This window comes from Salmo trutta, chromosome 8 (assembly GCF_901001165.1).
Source record: "Salmo trutta chromosome 8, fSalTru1.1, whole genome shotgun sequence".
In the NCBI taxonomy this organism is placed as follows: domain Eukaryota; kingdom Metazoa; phylum Chordata; class Actinopteri; order Salmoniformes; family Salmonidae; genus Salmo; species Salmo trutta.
Window position 1 is genome coordinate 3,776,926 of NC_042964.1, and position 18,216 is coordinate 3,795,141.

General features: G+C 42.7%; 1 protein-coding gene across 3 annotated transcripts in view; it reads left to right on the forward strand.

Annotated features, from left to right (window-relative positions):
• The window catches only part of LOC115198073 (glucosidase 2 subunit beta), a 252,996-nt gene that overhangs the window by 129,917 nt on the left and 104,863 nt on the right, over window positions 1-18,216 (forward strand). For all 3 annotated transcript variants that reach the window (XM_029759746.1, XM_029759745.1, XM_029759747.1), the window contains exon 11: window positions 2,715-2,784. In XM_029759746.1, coding sequence (XP_029615606.1) covers window positions 2,715-2,784 — 70 coding nt within the window. The remainder of the gene's footprint in view (window positions 1-2,714; window positions 2,785-18,216) is intronic.

An 18,216-nucleotide genomic window follows, 5' to 3' on the forward strand; every position in this document is an offset into this window, starting at 1 on the left:
GACAGCTAACAGTGCATTCAAAGCATTGGGAAAGAACTCTGCTGTCTGCATTCCAAGTCCACCCTCACTTTTCCCCTGATTTTGAATGCACCGCTAGCTGTCACACTGCACTGTTAGCTGTCACACTGCACTGTTAGCTGTCACAATGCACCGCTAGTTGTCACACTGCACCGTTAGCTGTCACAATGCACCGCTAGCTGTCACAATGCACCGCTAGCTGTCACAATGCACCGCTAGCTGTCACATTGCACCGTTAGCTGCCACACTGCACCGTTAGCTGTCACACTGCACCGTTAGCTGTCACACTGCACCGTTAGCTGTCACACTGCACCGCTAGCTGTCACAATGCACCGTTAGCTGTCACACTGCACCGTTAGCTGTCACACTGCACCGTTAGCTGTCACACTGCACCGCTAGCTGTCACACTGCACCGCTAGCTGTCACACTGCACCGTTAGCTGTCACACTGCACCGTTAGCTGTCACAATGCACCGTTAGCTGTCACACTGCACCGTTAGCTGTCACACTGCACCGCTAGCTGTCACACTGCACCGTTAGCTGTCACACTGCACCGCTAGCTGTCACAATGCACCGCTAGCTGTCACACTGCACCGTTAGCTGTCACACTGCACCGTTAGCTGTCACAATGCACCGTTAGCTGTCACAATGCACCGCTAGCTGTCACACTGCACCGCTAGCTGTCACACTGCACCGTTAGCTGTCACACTGCACCGCTAGCTGTCACAATGCACCGTTAGCTGTCTCAATGCACCGCTAGCTGTCACAATGCACCGTTAGCTGTCACACTGCACTGTTAGCTGTCTCAATGCACCGCTAGCTGTCTCAATGCACCGCTAGCTGTCACAATGCACCGTTAGCTGTCACACTGCACTGTTAGCTGTCACACTGCACCGTTAGCTGTCTCAATGCACCGCTAGCTGTCACAATGCACCGTTAGCTGTCACACTGCACCGTTAGCTGTCACACTGCACCGCTAGCTGTCACACTGCACCGCTAGCTGTCACACTGCACCGTTAGCTGTCACACTGCACCGTTAGCTGTCACAATGCACCGTTAGCTGTCACACTGCACCGTTAGCTGTCACACTGCACCGCTAGCTGTCACACTGCACCGTTAGCTGTCACACTGCACCGCTAGCTGTCACAATGCACCGCTAGCTGTCACACTGCACCGTTAGCTGTCACACTGCACCGTTAGCTGTCACAATGCACCGTTAGCTGTCACAATGCACCGCTAGCTGTCACACTGCACCGCTAGCTGTCACACTGCACCGTTAGCTGTCACACTGCACCGCTAGCTGTCACAATGCACCGTTAGCTGTCTCAATGCACCGCTAGCTGTCACAATGCACCGTTAGCTGTCACAATGCACCGTTAGCTGTCTCAATGCACCGCTAGCTGTCACAATGCACCGTTAGCTGTCACACTGCACCGTTAGCTGTCTCAATGCACCGTTAGCTGTCTCATTGCACCGTTAGCTGTCACACTGCACTGTTAGCTGTCTCAATGCACCGTTAGCTGTCACACTGCACCGCTAGCTGTCACAATGCACCGCTAGCTGTCACAATGCACCGTTAGCTGTCACACTGCACCGTTAGCTGTCTCAATGCACCGTTAGCTGTCTCATTGCACCGTTAGCTGTCACACTGCACTGTTAGCTGTCTCAATGCACCGTTAGCTGTCACAATGCACCGTTAGCTGTCACACTGCACCGTTAGCTGTCTCAATGCACCGTTAGCTGTCTCATTGCACCGTTAGCTGTCACACTGCACTGTTAGCTGTCTCAATGCACTGTTAGCTGTCACACTGCACCGTTAGCTGTCACAATGCACCGTTAGCTGTCAGAATGCACTGTTAACTGTCACAATCGCTCGTACAATGTAGAATTATCAATAATGTCATGTCATCCTGACATCACACTATCATAGTACTAGCATGTACAGTAAAAATGAAGCAATGAATGCTGTGGCACAAACCTTTCCATGACCATCTAGTCTCATCTCATCTCTCTGTTAGCACACTATTGTCACTATGAAATGACTCATTCAGCCCTGCAGGCTCCTCTGCTGCCGCCACACCTGGAAATAGCATGTGTGTTTGTTTACAACTCGGCTTCTCCTCTCCCAGACCCAGACACAACACCACTGGCAGATATCAACAGCCACTGTTTGGCAACACACAGGATGTTTAGATACCACACTATGCATCACTGATAGCAAGCCTATCGGTTAGAGTGTTGGGCCAGTAACCGAAAGGTCGCTGGTTCGAATACCCAAACCTACATGAGAGTCACTTTAATAACTCTACCTACATGTACATTTTAACTCAATTACCTCGACTAACCGTTGCCCCCGCACTTTGACTCTGTACTGGTACCCCCTGTATATAGCCTCGCTATTGTTATTTTCCTGCTGCTCTTTAATTATTTGTTACTTTTATTTCGTATTTTTGGGGGTATTTTTCTTAAAACTGCCTGTTGGTTAACACCTGTTCTATTCGGCGCATGTGACGAATAACATTTGATTTGATAAGATGAAAAATCTTTTAATTTGCCATTGAGCAAGGCATTCAACCCTATTTTTCTCCAGGGGCGCCCGTACTACTATGGCTGACCCTGTAAAACAACACCTACGGTGTAGGTGACACTAAAACATGTATGTTTTTTAATTTGAGTAATTTTTTTTTTTCCCCCTAGCTGCTGAAAAGGCGGCTGCTGATCTAAAAAGAGTTGAAGACGCATACGAAACGGTGTACATGGAAATCAGGTAAGAGAATACATCTTGGATATTCTTCTTGGACCAATTGCCCTTAGAAAGAACTGAAGGCTGTGGCTTTTTTTGCTTTGCACCTTTCCCTGATGACGGGTACACAGTAATGAGTTTGCACTGTTAGGGACCCTAGGTGAATTTTAATGATGAAAAACAAATGCTACTGGTTGTCTGCCGTGCACTAGTGGAGAGGGTCTATTCTCTAATTCATTTCTCTTCTGCAACATGGTATTTGTCAGAGCATGAATAATCCAAAACTTTTGACAGAATTCACTGTCTCAAGACAGGTGTAAAACAAAATAGCTGACAATTATGCCACGTTGTAATTGTGTAGCTCTGTGAAAAAAAGTGAAATGCTGTCACAAATTCAGAATACCCAAAGATTTCAACATAAATATTCATGTAGAGGGTTGTAGGTTGTAGTTGACCATTTTTGCTGTTACTTTTCTTTCATTTTCTTCAGGCAGACATCGAATTTTACCATTCCCCCAGGAATTAATGACTTGACACTAGAGATACAGTAAATAGAGTACATATCATGCATACTATTGAGCACAAAACATACACTTGCTAACATGCAATAATACCACATAGGAATACATGTTCCAGCATGATCACACAGTAGAAAAAAGCCACTGCAGGATTTCCTATTGCAGCCAGTCGCTCTGCTTCCGAGATGTTTGCACAGAGCTCTTAGCCAGACATACAGACAGTCAGATATACAGGCAGACAGACAGACAGCCATACAGCCAGCCAGCCATTTAGACAGCCAGCCAGCCAGCCATTCAGACAGCCAGACAGACAGCCAGACAGACGGCCATACAGACAGCCATACAGACAGCCAGACAGCCATTCAGACAGCCAGACAGACAGCCAGACAGACGGCCAGACAGACGGCCAGACAGACAGCCAGCCAGCCATTCAGACAGACAGACAGCCAGCCATTCAGACAGCCAGACAGACAGACAGACGGCCAGACAGACAGCCATTCAGACAGACAGACAGACAGACAGCCAGACAGACAGCCAGACGGCCACACAGACAGCAGTGTTGATAGGGAGTAGCTACTGTACTGTAGACCCGGGGCTGGTAAACTGTTCATTACACTTGGGAGGCAGGAGATAGGCAGCTACAATCAGAGAGTTGTGGAAAGGTCAAGCTTTTATAATGAAAATAAAGCCTGTGTGAGCGAAGGGAGAAAGATTCTAGCATGACTCCAGTTCTTCTACTTCTTCATTTTCCACCTTGCTTTGAATATCCCTGGTCAAATGATGCTCCTGGTCAAATGATGCTCCTGGTCAAATGATGCCCCTGGTCAAATGATGCCCCTGGTCAAATGATGCTCCTGGTCAAATGATGCCCCTGGTCAAATGATGCCCCTGGTCAAATGATGCCCCTGGTCAAATGATGCCCCTGGTCAAATGATGCCCCTGGTCAAATGATGCTCCTGGTCAAATGATGCCCCTGGTCAAATGATGCCCCTGGTCAAATGATGCCCCTGGTCAAATGATGCCCCTGGTCAAATGATGCCCCTGGTCAAATGATGCTCCTGGTCAAATGATGCCCCTGGTCAAATGATGCCCCTGGTCAAATGATGCCCCTGGTCAAATGATGCTCCTGGTCAAATGATGCCCCTGGTCAAATGATGCTCCTGGTCAAATGATGCCCCTGGTCAAATGATGCCCCTGGTCAAATGATGCCCCTGGTCAAATGATGCTCCTGGTCAAATGATGCCCCTGGTCAAATGATGCCCCTGGTCAAATAATATCCCTGGTCAAATAATATCCCTGGTCAAATAATATCCCTGGTCAAATGATGCCCCTGGTCAAATAATATCCCTGGTCAAATAATATCCCTGGTCAAATAATATCCCTGGTCAAATGATGCCCCTGGTCAAATAATATCCCTGGTCAAATAATATCCCTGGTCAAATGATTCCCCTGGTCAAATCATGCCCCTGGTCAAGTGACCCATGTGCCCCCCATATCAACCATGCATGGTGGAACAAGAGATATGACTCATCTCTCTCTCTCTCTCTCGCTTTCTCTCTCTCTCTCTCTTTTTCTTTCTCTCAATTTCAATTGAAGGGCTTTATTATGTGAAATATATGTTCACATTGCCAAAGCAAGTGAAATAGATAATAAAGAAAAGTGAAATAAACAACAGAAATGAACAGTAAACATTACACTCACAAAAGTTACAAAATAATAAAGTTATTTAAAATGTAATTTTATGTCTATATACAGTGTGGTAATGATGTGCAAATAGTTAGTAAAAAAGGGAATATGTGTCTCTAATATGGCCATACATTTGGCAGGAGGTTAGGAAGTGTAGCTCAGTTTCCACCTCATTTTGTGGGCAGTGTGCACATAGACAGTCTTCTCTTGAGAGCCAGGTCTGCCTACGGCGACCTTTCTCAATAGCAAGGCTATGCTCACTGAGACTGTACATAGTCAAAGCTTTCCTTCATTTTGGATCAGTCACAGTGGCCAGGTGTTCTGCCACTGTGTACTCTCTGTTTAGGGGCAAATAGCATTCTAGTTTGCTCCGTTTTTTTGTTAATTCTTTCCAATGTGTCAAGTAATTATCTTTTTGTTTTCTCATGATTTTGTTGGGTCTAATTGTGTTGCTGTCATGGGGCTCTGTGGGGTGTGTTTGTATTTGTGAACAGAGCTCCAGGACCAGCTTGCTTAAGGGACTCTTCTCCAGGTTCATCTCTCTGTAGGTGATGGCTTTGTTATGAAAGGTTTGGGAATCACTTCCTTTTAGGTGGTTGTAGAATTTAACGGCTCTTTTCTGGATTTTGATCATTACCGGGTATCAGCCTAATTTTGCTCTGCATGCATTATTTGGTGTTTTATGTTGTACACTGAGGAAATGTTTGCAGAATTATGCATGCAGTTTCAATTTGTTGTTTGTCCCATTTAGTCAATTCTTGGTTGGTGAGCGGACCCCAGACCTCACAACCATGAAGGGCAATGGGTTCTATAACTGATTCAAGTATTTTTAGCCAGATCCTAATTGGTTTGTCAAATTTTATGTTCCTTTTGGTGGCATAGAAGGCCCTTCTTGCCTTGTCTCGCAGATTGTTCACAGCTTTGTGGAAGTTATCTGTGTTGCTGATGTTTAGGCAGAGGTATGTATAGTTTTATGGGTTAGGGTTAGGGTGTCTAGATGGAATTTGTATTTGTGACCAACCACCTTGATTTGGTCTTGTGTAGCAACATTTGAAATGGTGTTTTTTACATTAGTAAAAGTAGAGACACAGAGCTACAAAATGGTATATCATACACTGCATTTTTTAGGAACAATGGGAAAGTCATTCTGATTTGAAAGTTGATCAACTTGTAAACAACATTTTGAGAAAATGGCCCTTGAATGTTTTGGTTCCCCATACTGGAGAGCTCTTCTTTGTCTACACCCATTCAGTATCATTCACACCCTCTTAAAGACCTTAGCCCCACCCATCTCTTTAAGTGTTCACATGTGAGGTCATGTGCTCAACAGGGAGTAGTATAGTAAAGATTAAGACTAAAAGGAAATATTCCAGGTAAACAGAAAGTGTCCAGATACAAATGTTTAATAAATATTAGATGATTCTTACCCAGAAACACTTGTATAAATTGATGAGTCATGTGAAAGAAATGTTATATCCCCCAGCCACATCTAGCTAAGTGTCTCTACAGAAGGTGTCAACGATACAGCCAGATGGTTACTTGCATAGTAGCAATATCAGAAATAGTGTCAATATAAATAAAATAATATACAGTATGTGGAAGAACAATAACGATATCAGTGATATATGAGGTCGTTATATGCATACAAACAGGGGTAAAGCGGCTGAGCAGCGGGATAAAAAAATGTAGCAGCAACGTACAGTATGGCGTGTGTGTAAGGAGAGAGTCATCTGAATAGAGGCACTGCAGATAGTGCTGATGACTGGTCCGTCCAAGCCACGCATGAACAAGAAAATCTATATTCGGGGAGAGCCTGTTTCTGTCCTGCCCTTGACTTTGTTGCAGGGCATGTGATGTCCATAGCCTCTTCGTCGCAACACTCCCTGATCTTCTCAAAAAGATACGTTTGTCTAGCTGTGTTCAGTCGAGGCGGTGCTTGTACAGGCAGACCATCTATGGGAGGAAGGATGTCAGCGTTGCGCACCAACTGAAACCTGGTCTCGACTGAGTCCGAATGCTCCTTGGCGACAACAACACCAGGCTCCAGAGCATCAAAGCTGTAAAACAGGAAATAACAACAAAAAAATCGAGAAGACATTACAACCTTGAACAACATAAATTTACCTCCCAAGTTTAGACCTCATACAATGCAATGAAAATGATATTCACCTGAAGTGCTGGTATTGTTTGAACTGTGGCAGCGGCCTGAGTTAGGTGTTGTTGTCAGCCATAGCTTTCCACCAGCACCGTACCATCCTCCAGTCCAACCAACCTTGGGATATAAACGTGTTGTTTATGCTTTACATACCAAGTGTTGTCATCGATTCATTGTAGAGACTCCACACTGCTGCTTTTGTCACATGGGATGGCAGCAGCTTTCCACCAAGGTGTTTGTGTCCTGGGTGGCATCCTGGTAATACTATTGCATTATCCTCTGCATAGTTGTTGATGAAGTTCACCACTTGCTGCAAGTCCTCATGATTCAGGTGTAACCTGTGCTTACTTGGGCCAGCTCTCTTTTTGATGGAAGGTATTAAACCACTCTCCTTGAATGACTGGTGGAGGAGAGTCAGGTGTGTTCTACTGATGCTGAAAGACAAATTCCAGATACAAATATTTTAGCATTATTATACAATAGATAGCCATAATCACCATCAGCCACACCTGTCTAACTTGATTGGTCGTCTGCTAGCTAGCAAACAGTAAACTTTAACTTGGGGTCTTTTGTTTAGACATGTAGCTAGCTAGCTAGCTAGCTAGCAAAACAATGAACCATATTCCCAATCCATAGAGTACTAGCAATACAAACTGATTGTCATAGCTAGCTAAAGTTAACCAAATAGGTTCAATGTTAGTTGGTTAACTAGCTAACATTAGGCTATAACTAGCAGTGCGAAATGGCATTCAGAGATAACATTACTACACACAGATCACAAACGTAATGTTAGCTAGTGAGCCAGCCATCTAACGTCAGCTAGCAAGCTAACAGTAAGCTTTAACTTGCAATGAAAACAACTTTCTAACAAAATTAGAAATGTATAATATATATATATAATTTACAACTGCAACCTGGCCAAGATAAAGCAAAGCAGTGTGACAAAAACAACAACACAGAGTTACACATGGGATAAACAGACGTACAGTCAATAACACAATAGAAACGTCTATATACAGTGTGTGCAAATGTAGTAAGATTGCAGCCGGTTGTTTATAGAGCTGTTATATTCCAAATAAACTCTTAAAGACCTGATAATCTTTTATATCAATAGCAATAGCAGTCAATTATTAATCATCACCTTATTCAGTCTCATTTGAACGTTGTGAAATTCTTGGTTATCTTCATGAACTCTGGCTAACGAGTTGAATCAACAATGCAAAATTTGGTTTAATTATTTATTTACTAAATACTTAATAATACTTAAATAATCACACAGAATTACATATACACAGAATGGATCATACATTGATTACTAATTATGTCATAAAAGGCAATAAATAGCCCATAGTGGCGAAATAATTACAATTTAGCATTAACACTGGAGTGATAGATGTGCATATGATGATGTGCAAGTAGAGATACTGGGGTGCAAAATAGCAACAAAACAATAACAATGTGGGGATGAGGCAGTTGGGTGGGCTATTTACAGATGGGCTGTGTACAGGTGCAGTGATCGGTAAGCTGCTCTGACAGTTGATGCTTAAAGTTAGTGAGGGAGATATAAGTCTCCAGCTTCAGTGATTTTTGCAATTCGTTCCAGTTATTGGCAGCAGAGAACTGGAAGGAAAGGCGGCCAAAGCAGGTGTTGGCTTTGGGGATAGCCAGTGAAATATACCTGCTGGTGCGCGTGCTACGGCTGGGTGTTGCTATGGTGACCAGTGAGCTGAGATAAGGTGGGGCTTTACCTAGCAAAGACTTATAGATGACCTGGAGCCAGTGGGTTTGGCGACAAATATGTAGCGAGGGCCAGCCAACGAGAGCATACAGGTCGCAGTGGTGGGTAGTATATGGAGCTTTGGTGACAAAACTGATGGCACTGTGATAGACTACATCCAGTTTGTTGAGTAGAGTGTTGGAGGCTACTTTGTAAAGGAGATCGCCGAAGTCAAGGATCGGTAGGATAGTCAGTTTTACGAGGGTATGTTTTGAAGCATGAGTGAAGGAGGCTTTGTTGCGAAATAGGAAGCCAATTCTAGATTTAGTTTTGGATTGGAGATCCTTAATGTGAGTCTGGAAGGAGAGTTTACAAGCTAGCCAGACACCTAGGTATTTTACCCGTATTCATGGAAGAACACTTCACGGTAGACTGCAACCCCTTTCATTAAATAAGACGTCCTGTGTAGTTTCCATTTTGTTTGTGCAGCTTGCTTGGCCTGTTGTGTCAAGTCACTCTGGTTCACACTGACCTTGTGCAATGCCAATAAGAACCCCAACCCAAACTCTGACCATTTTACTCGCCCGAGCAGAGCTGGTTAGCTGGTTATCCAGAGCGTTGGTGACTGTAACTGTGCTCCTGGCAACAATTTAATTACGCTTTTTTTAACAACGCTTAATGACACCGGCCATATTCAACGGGTGTTGAGCGTTCGTAAATTCGTCATATATTCAGCGCTCTCTGGCACAGTCAGACGAGAGTGCTCTGAAACAGTTGCAGTAACATTCTATTGAAATGGTTGTGGAGTCTTTTGTTACATTTTACTACGCAATAAAAAATAAAAAAGCCACGTTAGACAGAATTACCTTTACATACTGACCGGCTCAAGTAGACAGAAGCATGCTATATGGCAGACCAATCCATACTCATCTCTCGGTATGTCCAGCCCACTCATTATCTCAGCCTATCATGGCTAGCCAGAAGGTTGCTGTCTTTTTCTGTTGCTCAACCAACTAGGCTTTTATTCGTATTTACAGATATAATACAAGTTTGTTATTAATCCACATGAAAGTTCACATGTTCGAGAAGTGCATTTCTGCCCCCCCAAAAAATGCATATTGCTAAAAAAAAACGTAGGTATTGTCGTGTCTTTACTATGGATTAAGTGATATATGACATGCTATTTTATCAAATCAACTCACTGTAATTAATATTACCTGATTAAACTAATCACGTAAATGTAATTAACTAGGAAGTCGGGGCACCACGGAAGAATGTTTATAGAGCTGTTATATTCCAAATAAACTCTTAAAGACCTGATAATCTTTTATATCAATAGCAGTCAATTATTAATCATCACCTTATTCAGTCTCATTTGAACGTTGTGAAATTCTTGGTTATCTTCATGAACTCTGGCTAACGAGTTGAATCAACAATGCAAAATTTGGTTTAATTATTTATTTACTAAATACTTAAATAATCACACAGAATTACATATACACAGAATGGATCATACATTGATTACTAATTATGTCATAAAAGAAAACGTCCCTAGCGGACGAATTGGGTCTCTATCGGACCTTATGAAGCTATGCTATCGTAAATACAGAATCTTATGCAATCTAAATTACCGCCCATTCGGAAAAGGAAAATGCAAGAAATATATTTCTTCTGAGCTGCGTTTCGATAGATTGGTCGAAGATGGAAGGATGGGTTGCCCAGCAGAGATCTCCCTTGTCCTTTGAAGAATATTTCTGGGCGGATACGCTGTCGCTCTGAAGAGATTGTTTGTCCTTTCCTAGGCCACGCACGTTTACAGCTGCTGCTGATAACTCGACGTCTAGGGTGTATCACTTCTTTAGTGAATAAGAGTTCAAAGTTCATACCAAGTTGACATACATCCTTCCAGCGTGGCGATCGTCACCTCCATGTTGAAATTCGCCCTTCTAAACGTATGGACATCAGTCCTCACGTCATTGGGAACACAATGTTAATATCGTTAGGTTGTAGTCGGTCAACCATTCGCAACCAGAGCTCACGCTGAGGTTGGCTTAGTTCGCTGTGAACTGGGTCACGGGGGTTCTTGTAGAAAAGGGGTTGGTTCATCCTTTCCAACTAATGCCTATTCACGTGGGTGTGGCCACTGATTGAGCATATTTTATTTATGAAACCAATTCTCTCATTTTAAAAACTAAAATTACATTTCATCTTTTCACAAATAGTTTCATATGTAAACATTTTAAATTGCACAACAATTCCATGTGAATCTGATGTGTAGACTTTCCCAGATACAGTTTATGTCATCCTGTCATCAGTCATAATGTCTCAGATGACAACTGATCTGATATCATATTCTTTAAGTACAACAGGGCAATGTCATGACAGCATACAGAGGCCCATTATCAGCAACCATCACTCCGGGATGCTGGCCTTCTAGGCAGAGTTCCTTTTACCCATCTTAATCTTTTCTTTTTATTGACCAGTCTGAGATATGGCTTTTTCTTTGCAACTCTGCCTAGAAGGCCAGCATCCCAGAGTCGCCTCTTCGCTGTTGACGTTGAGACTGGTGTTTTGCGGATACTATTTGATGACGCTGCCAGTTGAGGACTTGTGTGGCGTCTGTTTCTCAAACTAGACACTCTAATGTACTTGTCCTCTTGCTCAGTTGTGCACCGGGGCCTCCCACTCCTCTTTCTATTCTGGTTAGAGCCAGAGCCTTCTGTGAAGGGAGTAGTACACAGTGTTGTTCAAGATCTTCAGTTTCTTGACAATTTCTCACATGGAATAGCCTTCATTTCTCAGAACAAGAATAGACTGATGAATTTCAGAAGAAAGTTCTTTGTGTCTGGCCATTTTGAGCCTGTAATCGAACCCACAAATGCTGATGCTTCAGATACTCAACTTGTCTAAAGAAAGCCAGTTGTATTGCTTCTTTAATCAGAACAACAGTTTTCAGCTGTGCTATCATAATTGCAAAAGGGTTTTCTAATGATCAGTTAGCCTTTTTAAAATGATAAACTTGGATTAGCTAACACAACGTGCCATTGGAACACAGGAGTGATGGTTGCTGATAATGGGCCTCTGTACACCTATGTAGATATTCCATAGAAAATCAGCTGTTTCCAGCTACGATAGTCATTTACTACATTAACTATATCTACACTGTATTTCTGATCAATTTGATGTTATTTTAATGGACAGAAAATTTGTAAGTGATCCCAAACTTTTGAACAGTGGTGGACAAATGGGATGTGTAATGCAAGATATACACTTCGTGCACAATTATTAGGCAAGTGAGTATTCTGATCTTATCATTGTTTCTATTCACATTTTCGAACTCCAAACCATATAAACTTGAATGCTTATTGGATTGAATCATTTTCAGGTGATATGTATTTGTGTAATGAGGGAGGGTGTGGCAAAAGTGGATGCACACCTTATATCAAGGTGTGCATAATTATTAGGCAGCCTCATTACCTCAGGTAAAATGGGCCCAAAAATTTTTTTAACTGACACTGAAAAAACAAAAATGTAAAATGCCTTTCAGACGGATGCGACACTCTTTAAATAGCTAAACTATTGAGGTGTGACCACTGGACATTCAAACGTTTTGTTGCGAATAGTCAACTGGGGCGCAAAAAACGCATGGGGAAGAAAAGGCGCAAATTAACTGCAAAAGACTTGAGAAGAATTAAACGTCAAACTACCAGGAACCCATTATCCTCCAGTGCCACCGTATTCCAGAACTGCAACCTACAAGGAACCCATTATCCTCCAGTGCCACCGTATTCCAGAACTGCAACCTACCTGGAGTGTTCAGAAGTACAAGGTGTCAAGTGCTCAGAGACATGGCCAAGGTCAAGAAGACTGAAACAAGACCACGACTGAATAAGATTCACAAGTTGAAGCGTCAAGATTGGGCAAAGAAATAGCTGAAGACAGATTTTTCAAAGGTTTTATGGACAGATGAAATGAAAGTGACTCTTGATGGACCAAATGGATGGGCCCGTGGCTGGATCAGTAATGGACACAGGGCACCACTTTGAGTCAGGTGCCAGCAAGGTGAAGGAGGGGTACTGGTATGGGCTGCTATCATTGAGGATGAGGTAGTTGGACCTTTTCGGGTTGAAGATGGACTGAAACTCAACTCCCAAACCTACTGACAGTTTCTGGAAGATTCTTTTGTCAAACAGTGGTACAGGAAGAAGTCCTCAGCATTCTAGAAGGCCATGATCTTTATGCAGGACAATGCTCCATCACATGCATCCAAGTACTCCACTGCTTGGCTAGCCAGCAAGGGCCTCAAAGATGCCTGAATAATGACCTGGCCCCCTTCCTCACCTGACTTAAATCCTATTGAGAACTTGTGGGCCCTTCTCAAACGTGAGATTTACAGTGATGGAAGACAATACACTCTTTGAACAGCATTTGGGAGGCTGTGGTTGCTGCTTCAGTGAAAATTAATCATGAACAGATCAAGAAACTGACAGACTCCATGAATCGAAGGCTCATGGCAGTTATTGAAAATAAGGGTGGCTATATTGGTCACTGAATATTTTTGAAATGTTAAATAATTGTCATTTTGTGTTACTTATCTGTTACACATACTCTAAAAATTGAGAATAACCAAGTGAGTGGAGAGAAATTATTTTTGTAATTTAGTTGCCTAATAATTCTGCACACTAATAGTTGCCTAATAATTGTGCACACTTACAGTGGGGAGAACAAGTATTTGATACACTGCCGATTTTGCAGGTTTTCCTACTTACAAAGCATGTAGAGGTCTGTCATTTTTATCATAGGTACACTTCAACTGTGAGAGATGGAATCTCTACAGAAAATCACATTGTATGATTTTTAAGTAATTAATTTGCATTTTATTGCATGACATAAGTATGTGATACATCAGAAAAGCAGAACTTAATATTTGGTACAGAAACCTTTGTTTGCAATTACAGAGATGATACGTTTCCTGTAGTTCTTGACCAGGTTTGCACACACTGCAGCAGGGATTTTGGCCCACTCCTCCATACAGACCTTCTCCAGATCCTTCAGGTTTCGGGGCTGTCGCTGGGCAATACGGACTTTCAGCTCCCTCCAAAGATTTTCTATTGGGTTCAGGTCTGGAGACTGGCTAGGCCACTCCAGGACCTTCAAATGCTTCTTACGGAGCTACTCTTTAGTTGCCCTGGCTGTGTGTTTCGGGTCGTTGTCATGCTGGAAGACCCAGCCAGGACCCATCTTCAATGCTCTTACTGAGGTAAGGAGGTGCTTGGCCAAGATCTCGCGATACATGGCCCCATCCATCCTCCCCTCAATACGGTGCAGTCGTCCTGTCCCCTTTGCAGAAAAGCATCCCCAAAGAATGATGTTTCCACCTCCATGCTTCACAGTTGGGATGGTGTTTTGGGGGTTGTACTCATCCTTCTTCTACCTCCAAACACAGCGAGTGGAGTTTAGACCAAAAAGCTCTATTTTTGTCTCATCAGACCACATGACCTTCTCCCATTCCTCCTCTGGATCATCCAGATGGTCATTGGCAAACTTCAGATGGGCCTGGACATGCGCTGGCTTGAGCAGGGGGACCTTGCGTGCGCTGCAGGATTTTAATCCATGACGGCGTAGTGTGTTACTAATGGTTTTCTTTGAGACTGTGGTCCCAGCTCTCTTCAGGTCATTGACCAGGTCCTGCCGTGTAGTTCTGGGCTGATCCCTCACCTTCCGCATGATCATTGATGCCCCACGAGGTGAGATCTTGCATGGAGCCCCAGACCGAGGGTGATTGACCGTCATCTTGAACTTCTTCCATTTTCTAATAATTGCGCCAACAGTTGTTGCCTTCTCACCAAGCTGCTTGCCTATTGTCCTGTAGCCCATCCCAGCCTTGTGCAGGTCTACAATTGTATCCCTGATGTCCTTACACAGCTCTCTGGTCTTGGCCATTGTGGAGAGGTTGGAGTCTGTTTGATTGAGTGTGTGGACAGGTGTCTTTTATACAGGTAATGAGTTCAAACAGGTGCAGTTAATACAGGTAATGAGTGGAGAACAGGAGGGCTTCTTAAAGAAAAACTAACAGGTCTGTGAGAGCCGGAATTCTTACTGGTTGGTAGGTGATCAAATACTTATGTCATGCAATAAAATGCAAATTAATTACTTAAAAATCATACAATGTGATTTTCTGGAAGTATTTAGTCAGCCACCAATTGTGCAAGTTCTCCCACTTTAAAAGATGAGAGAGGCCTGTAATTTTCATCATAGGTACACGTCAACTATGACAGACAAAATGAGAAAAAAATATCCAGAAAATCACATTGTAGGATTTTTAATGAATTTATTTGCAAATTATGGTGGAAAATAAGTATTTGGTCACCTACAAAGAAGCAAGATTTCTGTCTCTCACAGACCTGTAACTTCTTCTTTAAGAGGCTCCTCTGTCCTCCACTCGTTACCTGTATTAATGGCACCTGTTTGAACTTGTTATCAGTATAAAAGACACCTGTCCACAACCTCAAACAGTCACACTCCAAACTCCACTATGGCCAAGACCAAAGAGCTGTCAAAGGACACCAGAAACAAAATTGTAGACCTGCACCAGGCTGGGAAGACTGAATCTGCAATAGGTAAGCAGCTTGGTTTGAAGAAATCAACTGTGGGAGCAATTATTAGGAAATGGAAGACATACAAGACCACTGATAATCTCCCTCGATCTGAGGCTCCACGCAAGATCTCACCCCGTGGGGTCAAAATTATCACAAGAACGGTGAGCAAAAATCCCAGAACCACACGGGGGACCTAGTGAATGACCTGCAGAGAGCTGGGACCAAAGTAACAAAGCCTACCATCAGTAACACACTACACGCCAGGGACTCAAATCCTGCAGTGCCAGACGTGTCCCCCTGCTTAAGCCAGTACATGTCCAGGCCCGTCTGAAGTTTGCCAGAGAGCATTTGGACGATCCAGAAGAGGATTGGGAGAATGTCATATGGTCAGATGAAACCAAAATCTAACTTTTTGGTAAAAACTCAACTCGTCGTGTTTGGAGGACAAAGAATGCCGAGTTGCATCCAAAGTACACCATACCTACTGTGAAGCATGGGGGTGGAAACATCATGCTTTGTGGCTGTTTTTCTGCAAAGAGACCAGGACGACTGATCCGTGTAAAGGAAAGAATGAATGGGGCCATGTATCGTAAGATTTTGAGTGAAAACCTCCTTCCATCAGCAAGGGCATTGAAGATGAAACATGGCTGGGTCTTTCAGCATAACAATGATCCCAAACACACCGCCCGAGCAACAAAGGAGTGGCTTCGTAAGAAGCATTTCAAGGTCCTGGAGTGGCCTAGCCAGTCTCCAGATCTCAACCCCATAGAAAATCTTTGGAGGGAGTTGAAAGTCAGTGTTGCCCAGCGACAGCCCCAAAACATCACTGCTCTAGAGGAGATCTGCATGGCGGAATGGGCCAAAATACCAGCAACAGTGTGTGAAAACCTTTTGAAGACTTACAGAAAACGTTTGACCTGTGTCATTGCCAACAAAGGGTATATAACAAAGTATTGAGATAGACTTTTGTTATTGACCAAATACTTATTTTCCACCATATTTCCACCAAAATAAATTCATTAAAAATCCTACAATGTAATTTTCTGGATTTTTTTTCTCATTTTGTCTGTCATAGTTGACGTGTACCTATGATGAAAATTACAGGCCTCTCTCATCTTTTTAAGTGGGAGAACTTGCACAATTGGTGGCTGACTAAATACTTTTTTTTCCCACTGTATATATTTCCATGAGAAAGACAAAACTCACTTTTCCTTTGTTAAACATTCAGGTTTGAGGTTCAATAACATTTTGGTTGACTGAGAGCATTGTGTTTGTTCAACAATAAAATTAATCCAGAGGAATACAATTTGCCTAATAATTGTGCACGCAGTGTATAAACATTATTAAAGTGACTAGTGATCTATTTTTTAAAGTGGCCAATGATTTCAAGTCTGTATGTAGGCAGAAGCCTCTCTGTGTTAGTGATGGTTGTTTAACAGTCTGATGGCCCTGAGATAGAAGCTATTTTTCAGTCTCTCAATCCCAGAGTTGATGCACCTGTACTGACCTCGCCTTCTGGATTGTAGCGGGGTGAACAGTCAGTGGCTCAGGTGGTTGTTGTCCTTGATGATTTTTTGGCCTTCCTGTGACAATGGGTGCTGTAGGTGTCCTGGAGGGCAGGTAGTTTGCCCCCGGTGATTTTTTTAAATCAACAAAGCATGAGAAGACTTTGCCTTTGTTTTGGTTTGTTTGTTTGTCAATTAGGGCGTGCAGGGTGAATACGTGGTCTGTCGTACGGTAATTTGGTAAAAAGCCAATTTGACATTTGCTCAGTACATGTACGAGTCTGAGGAAATGTACAAGGATACAGAGGATTTTCCCAAGGTTGCTGTTGACGCATATCCAACGGTAGTTATTGGGGTCAAATTTGTCTCACTTTTGTGGATTGGGGTGATCAGTCCTTGGTTCCAAATATTGGGGAAGATGCCAGAGCTGAAGATGATGTTAAAGTTTAAGTATAGACAATTCAAATTTGTGGTCTGTATATTTGATCATTTCATTTAGGATTCCATCAACACCACAAGCCTTTTTAGGTTGGAAGGTTTGTATTTTGTCCTGTTGTTCATTCAATGTAATTGGAGAATCCAGTGGGTTCTGGTAGTCTTTAGTAGCTGATTCTAAGATATGATCATGTATATGTTTTTGCTGTTTGTTCTTTGTTATAGGGCCAAAAAGATTGGAGAAGTGGTTTATCCATACATCTCAGTTTTAGGATCGAAAACAATTTGTGTTGTTGTTTGTTTAGTGTGTTCCAATTTTCCCAGAAGTGGTTAGATTCTATAGATTCTTTAATTACATTGAGCTGATTTCTGGTGCTGTTCCTTCTTTCTCCGTAGTGTATTTCTGTATTGTTTTAGTGATTCACCATAGTGAAGGCGTAGACTCAGGTTTTCTGGGTCTCTGTGTTTTTGGTTGGATAGGTTTCTCCATTTCTTTCTTAGGTTTTTGCGTTCTTCATCCAACCATTTGTCATTGTTTTTCATTTTCTTAGGTTGTCTCTACATTTTTTGATTTGATAAGGAAGCTGAAAGGTTAAATATACTGTTTAGACTTTCTACTGCCAAGTTTACACCTTCACCTTCAGGAAGTTGTCTAAAATGGATTGAATTTGTTGTTGCCTAATTGTTTTTTGGTAGATTTCTACACTACTTTCCTTCTTTCTACAGCATTTCTTAATATTATTCAGTTCCTTTGGCTTTGATGCCTCATGATTGAGTATTGCTCTGTTCAAATAGACTGTTCAAATAAAATTGTCAGTGGGCTGACTGTGAACGCTCTGAG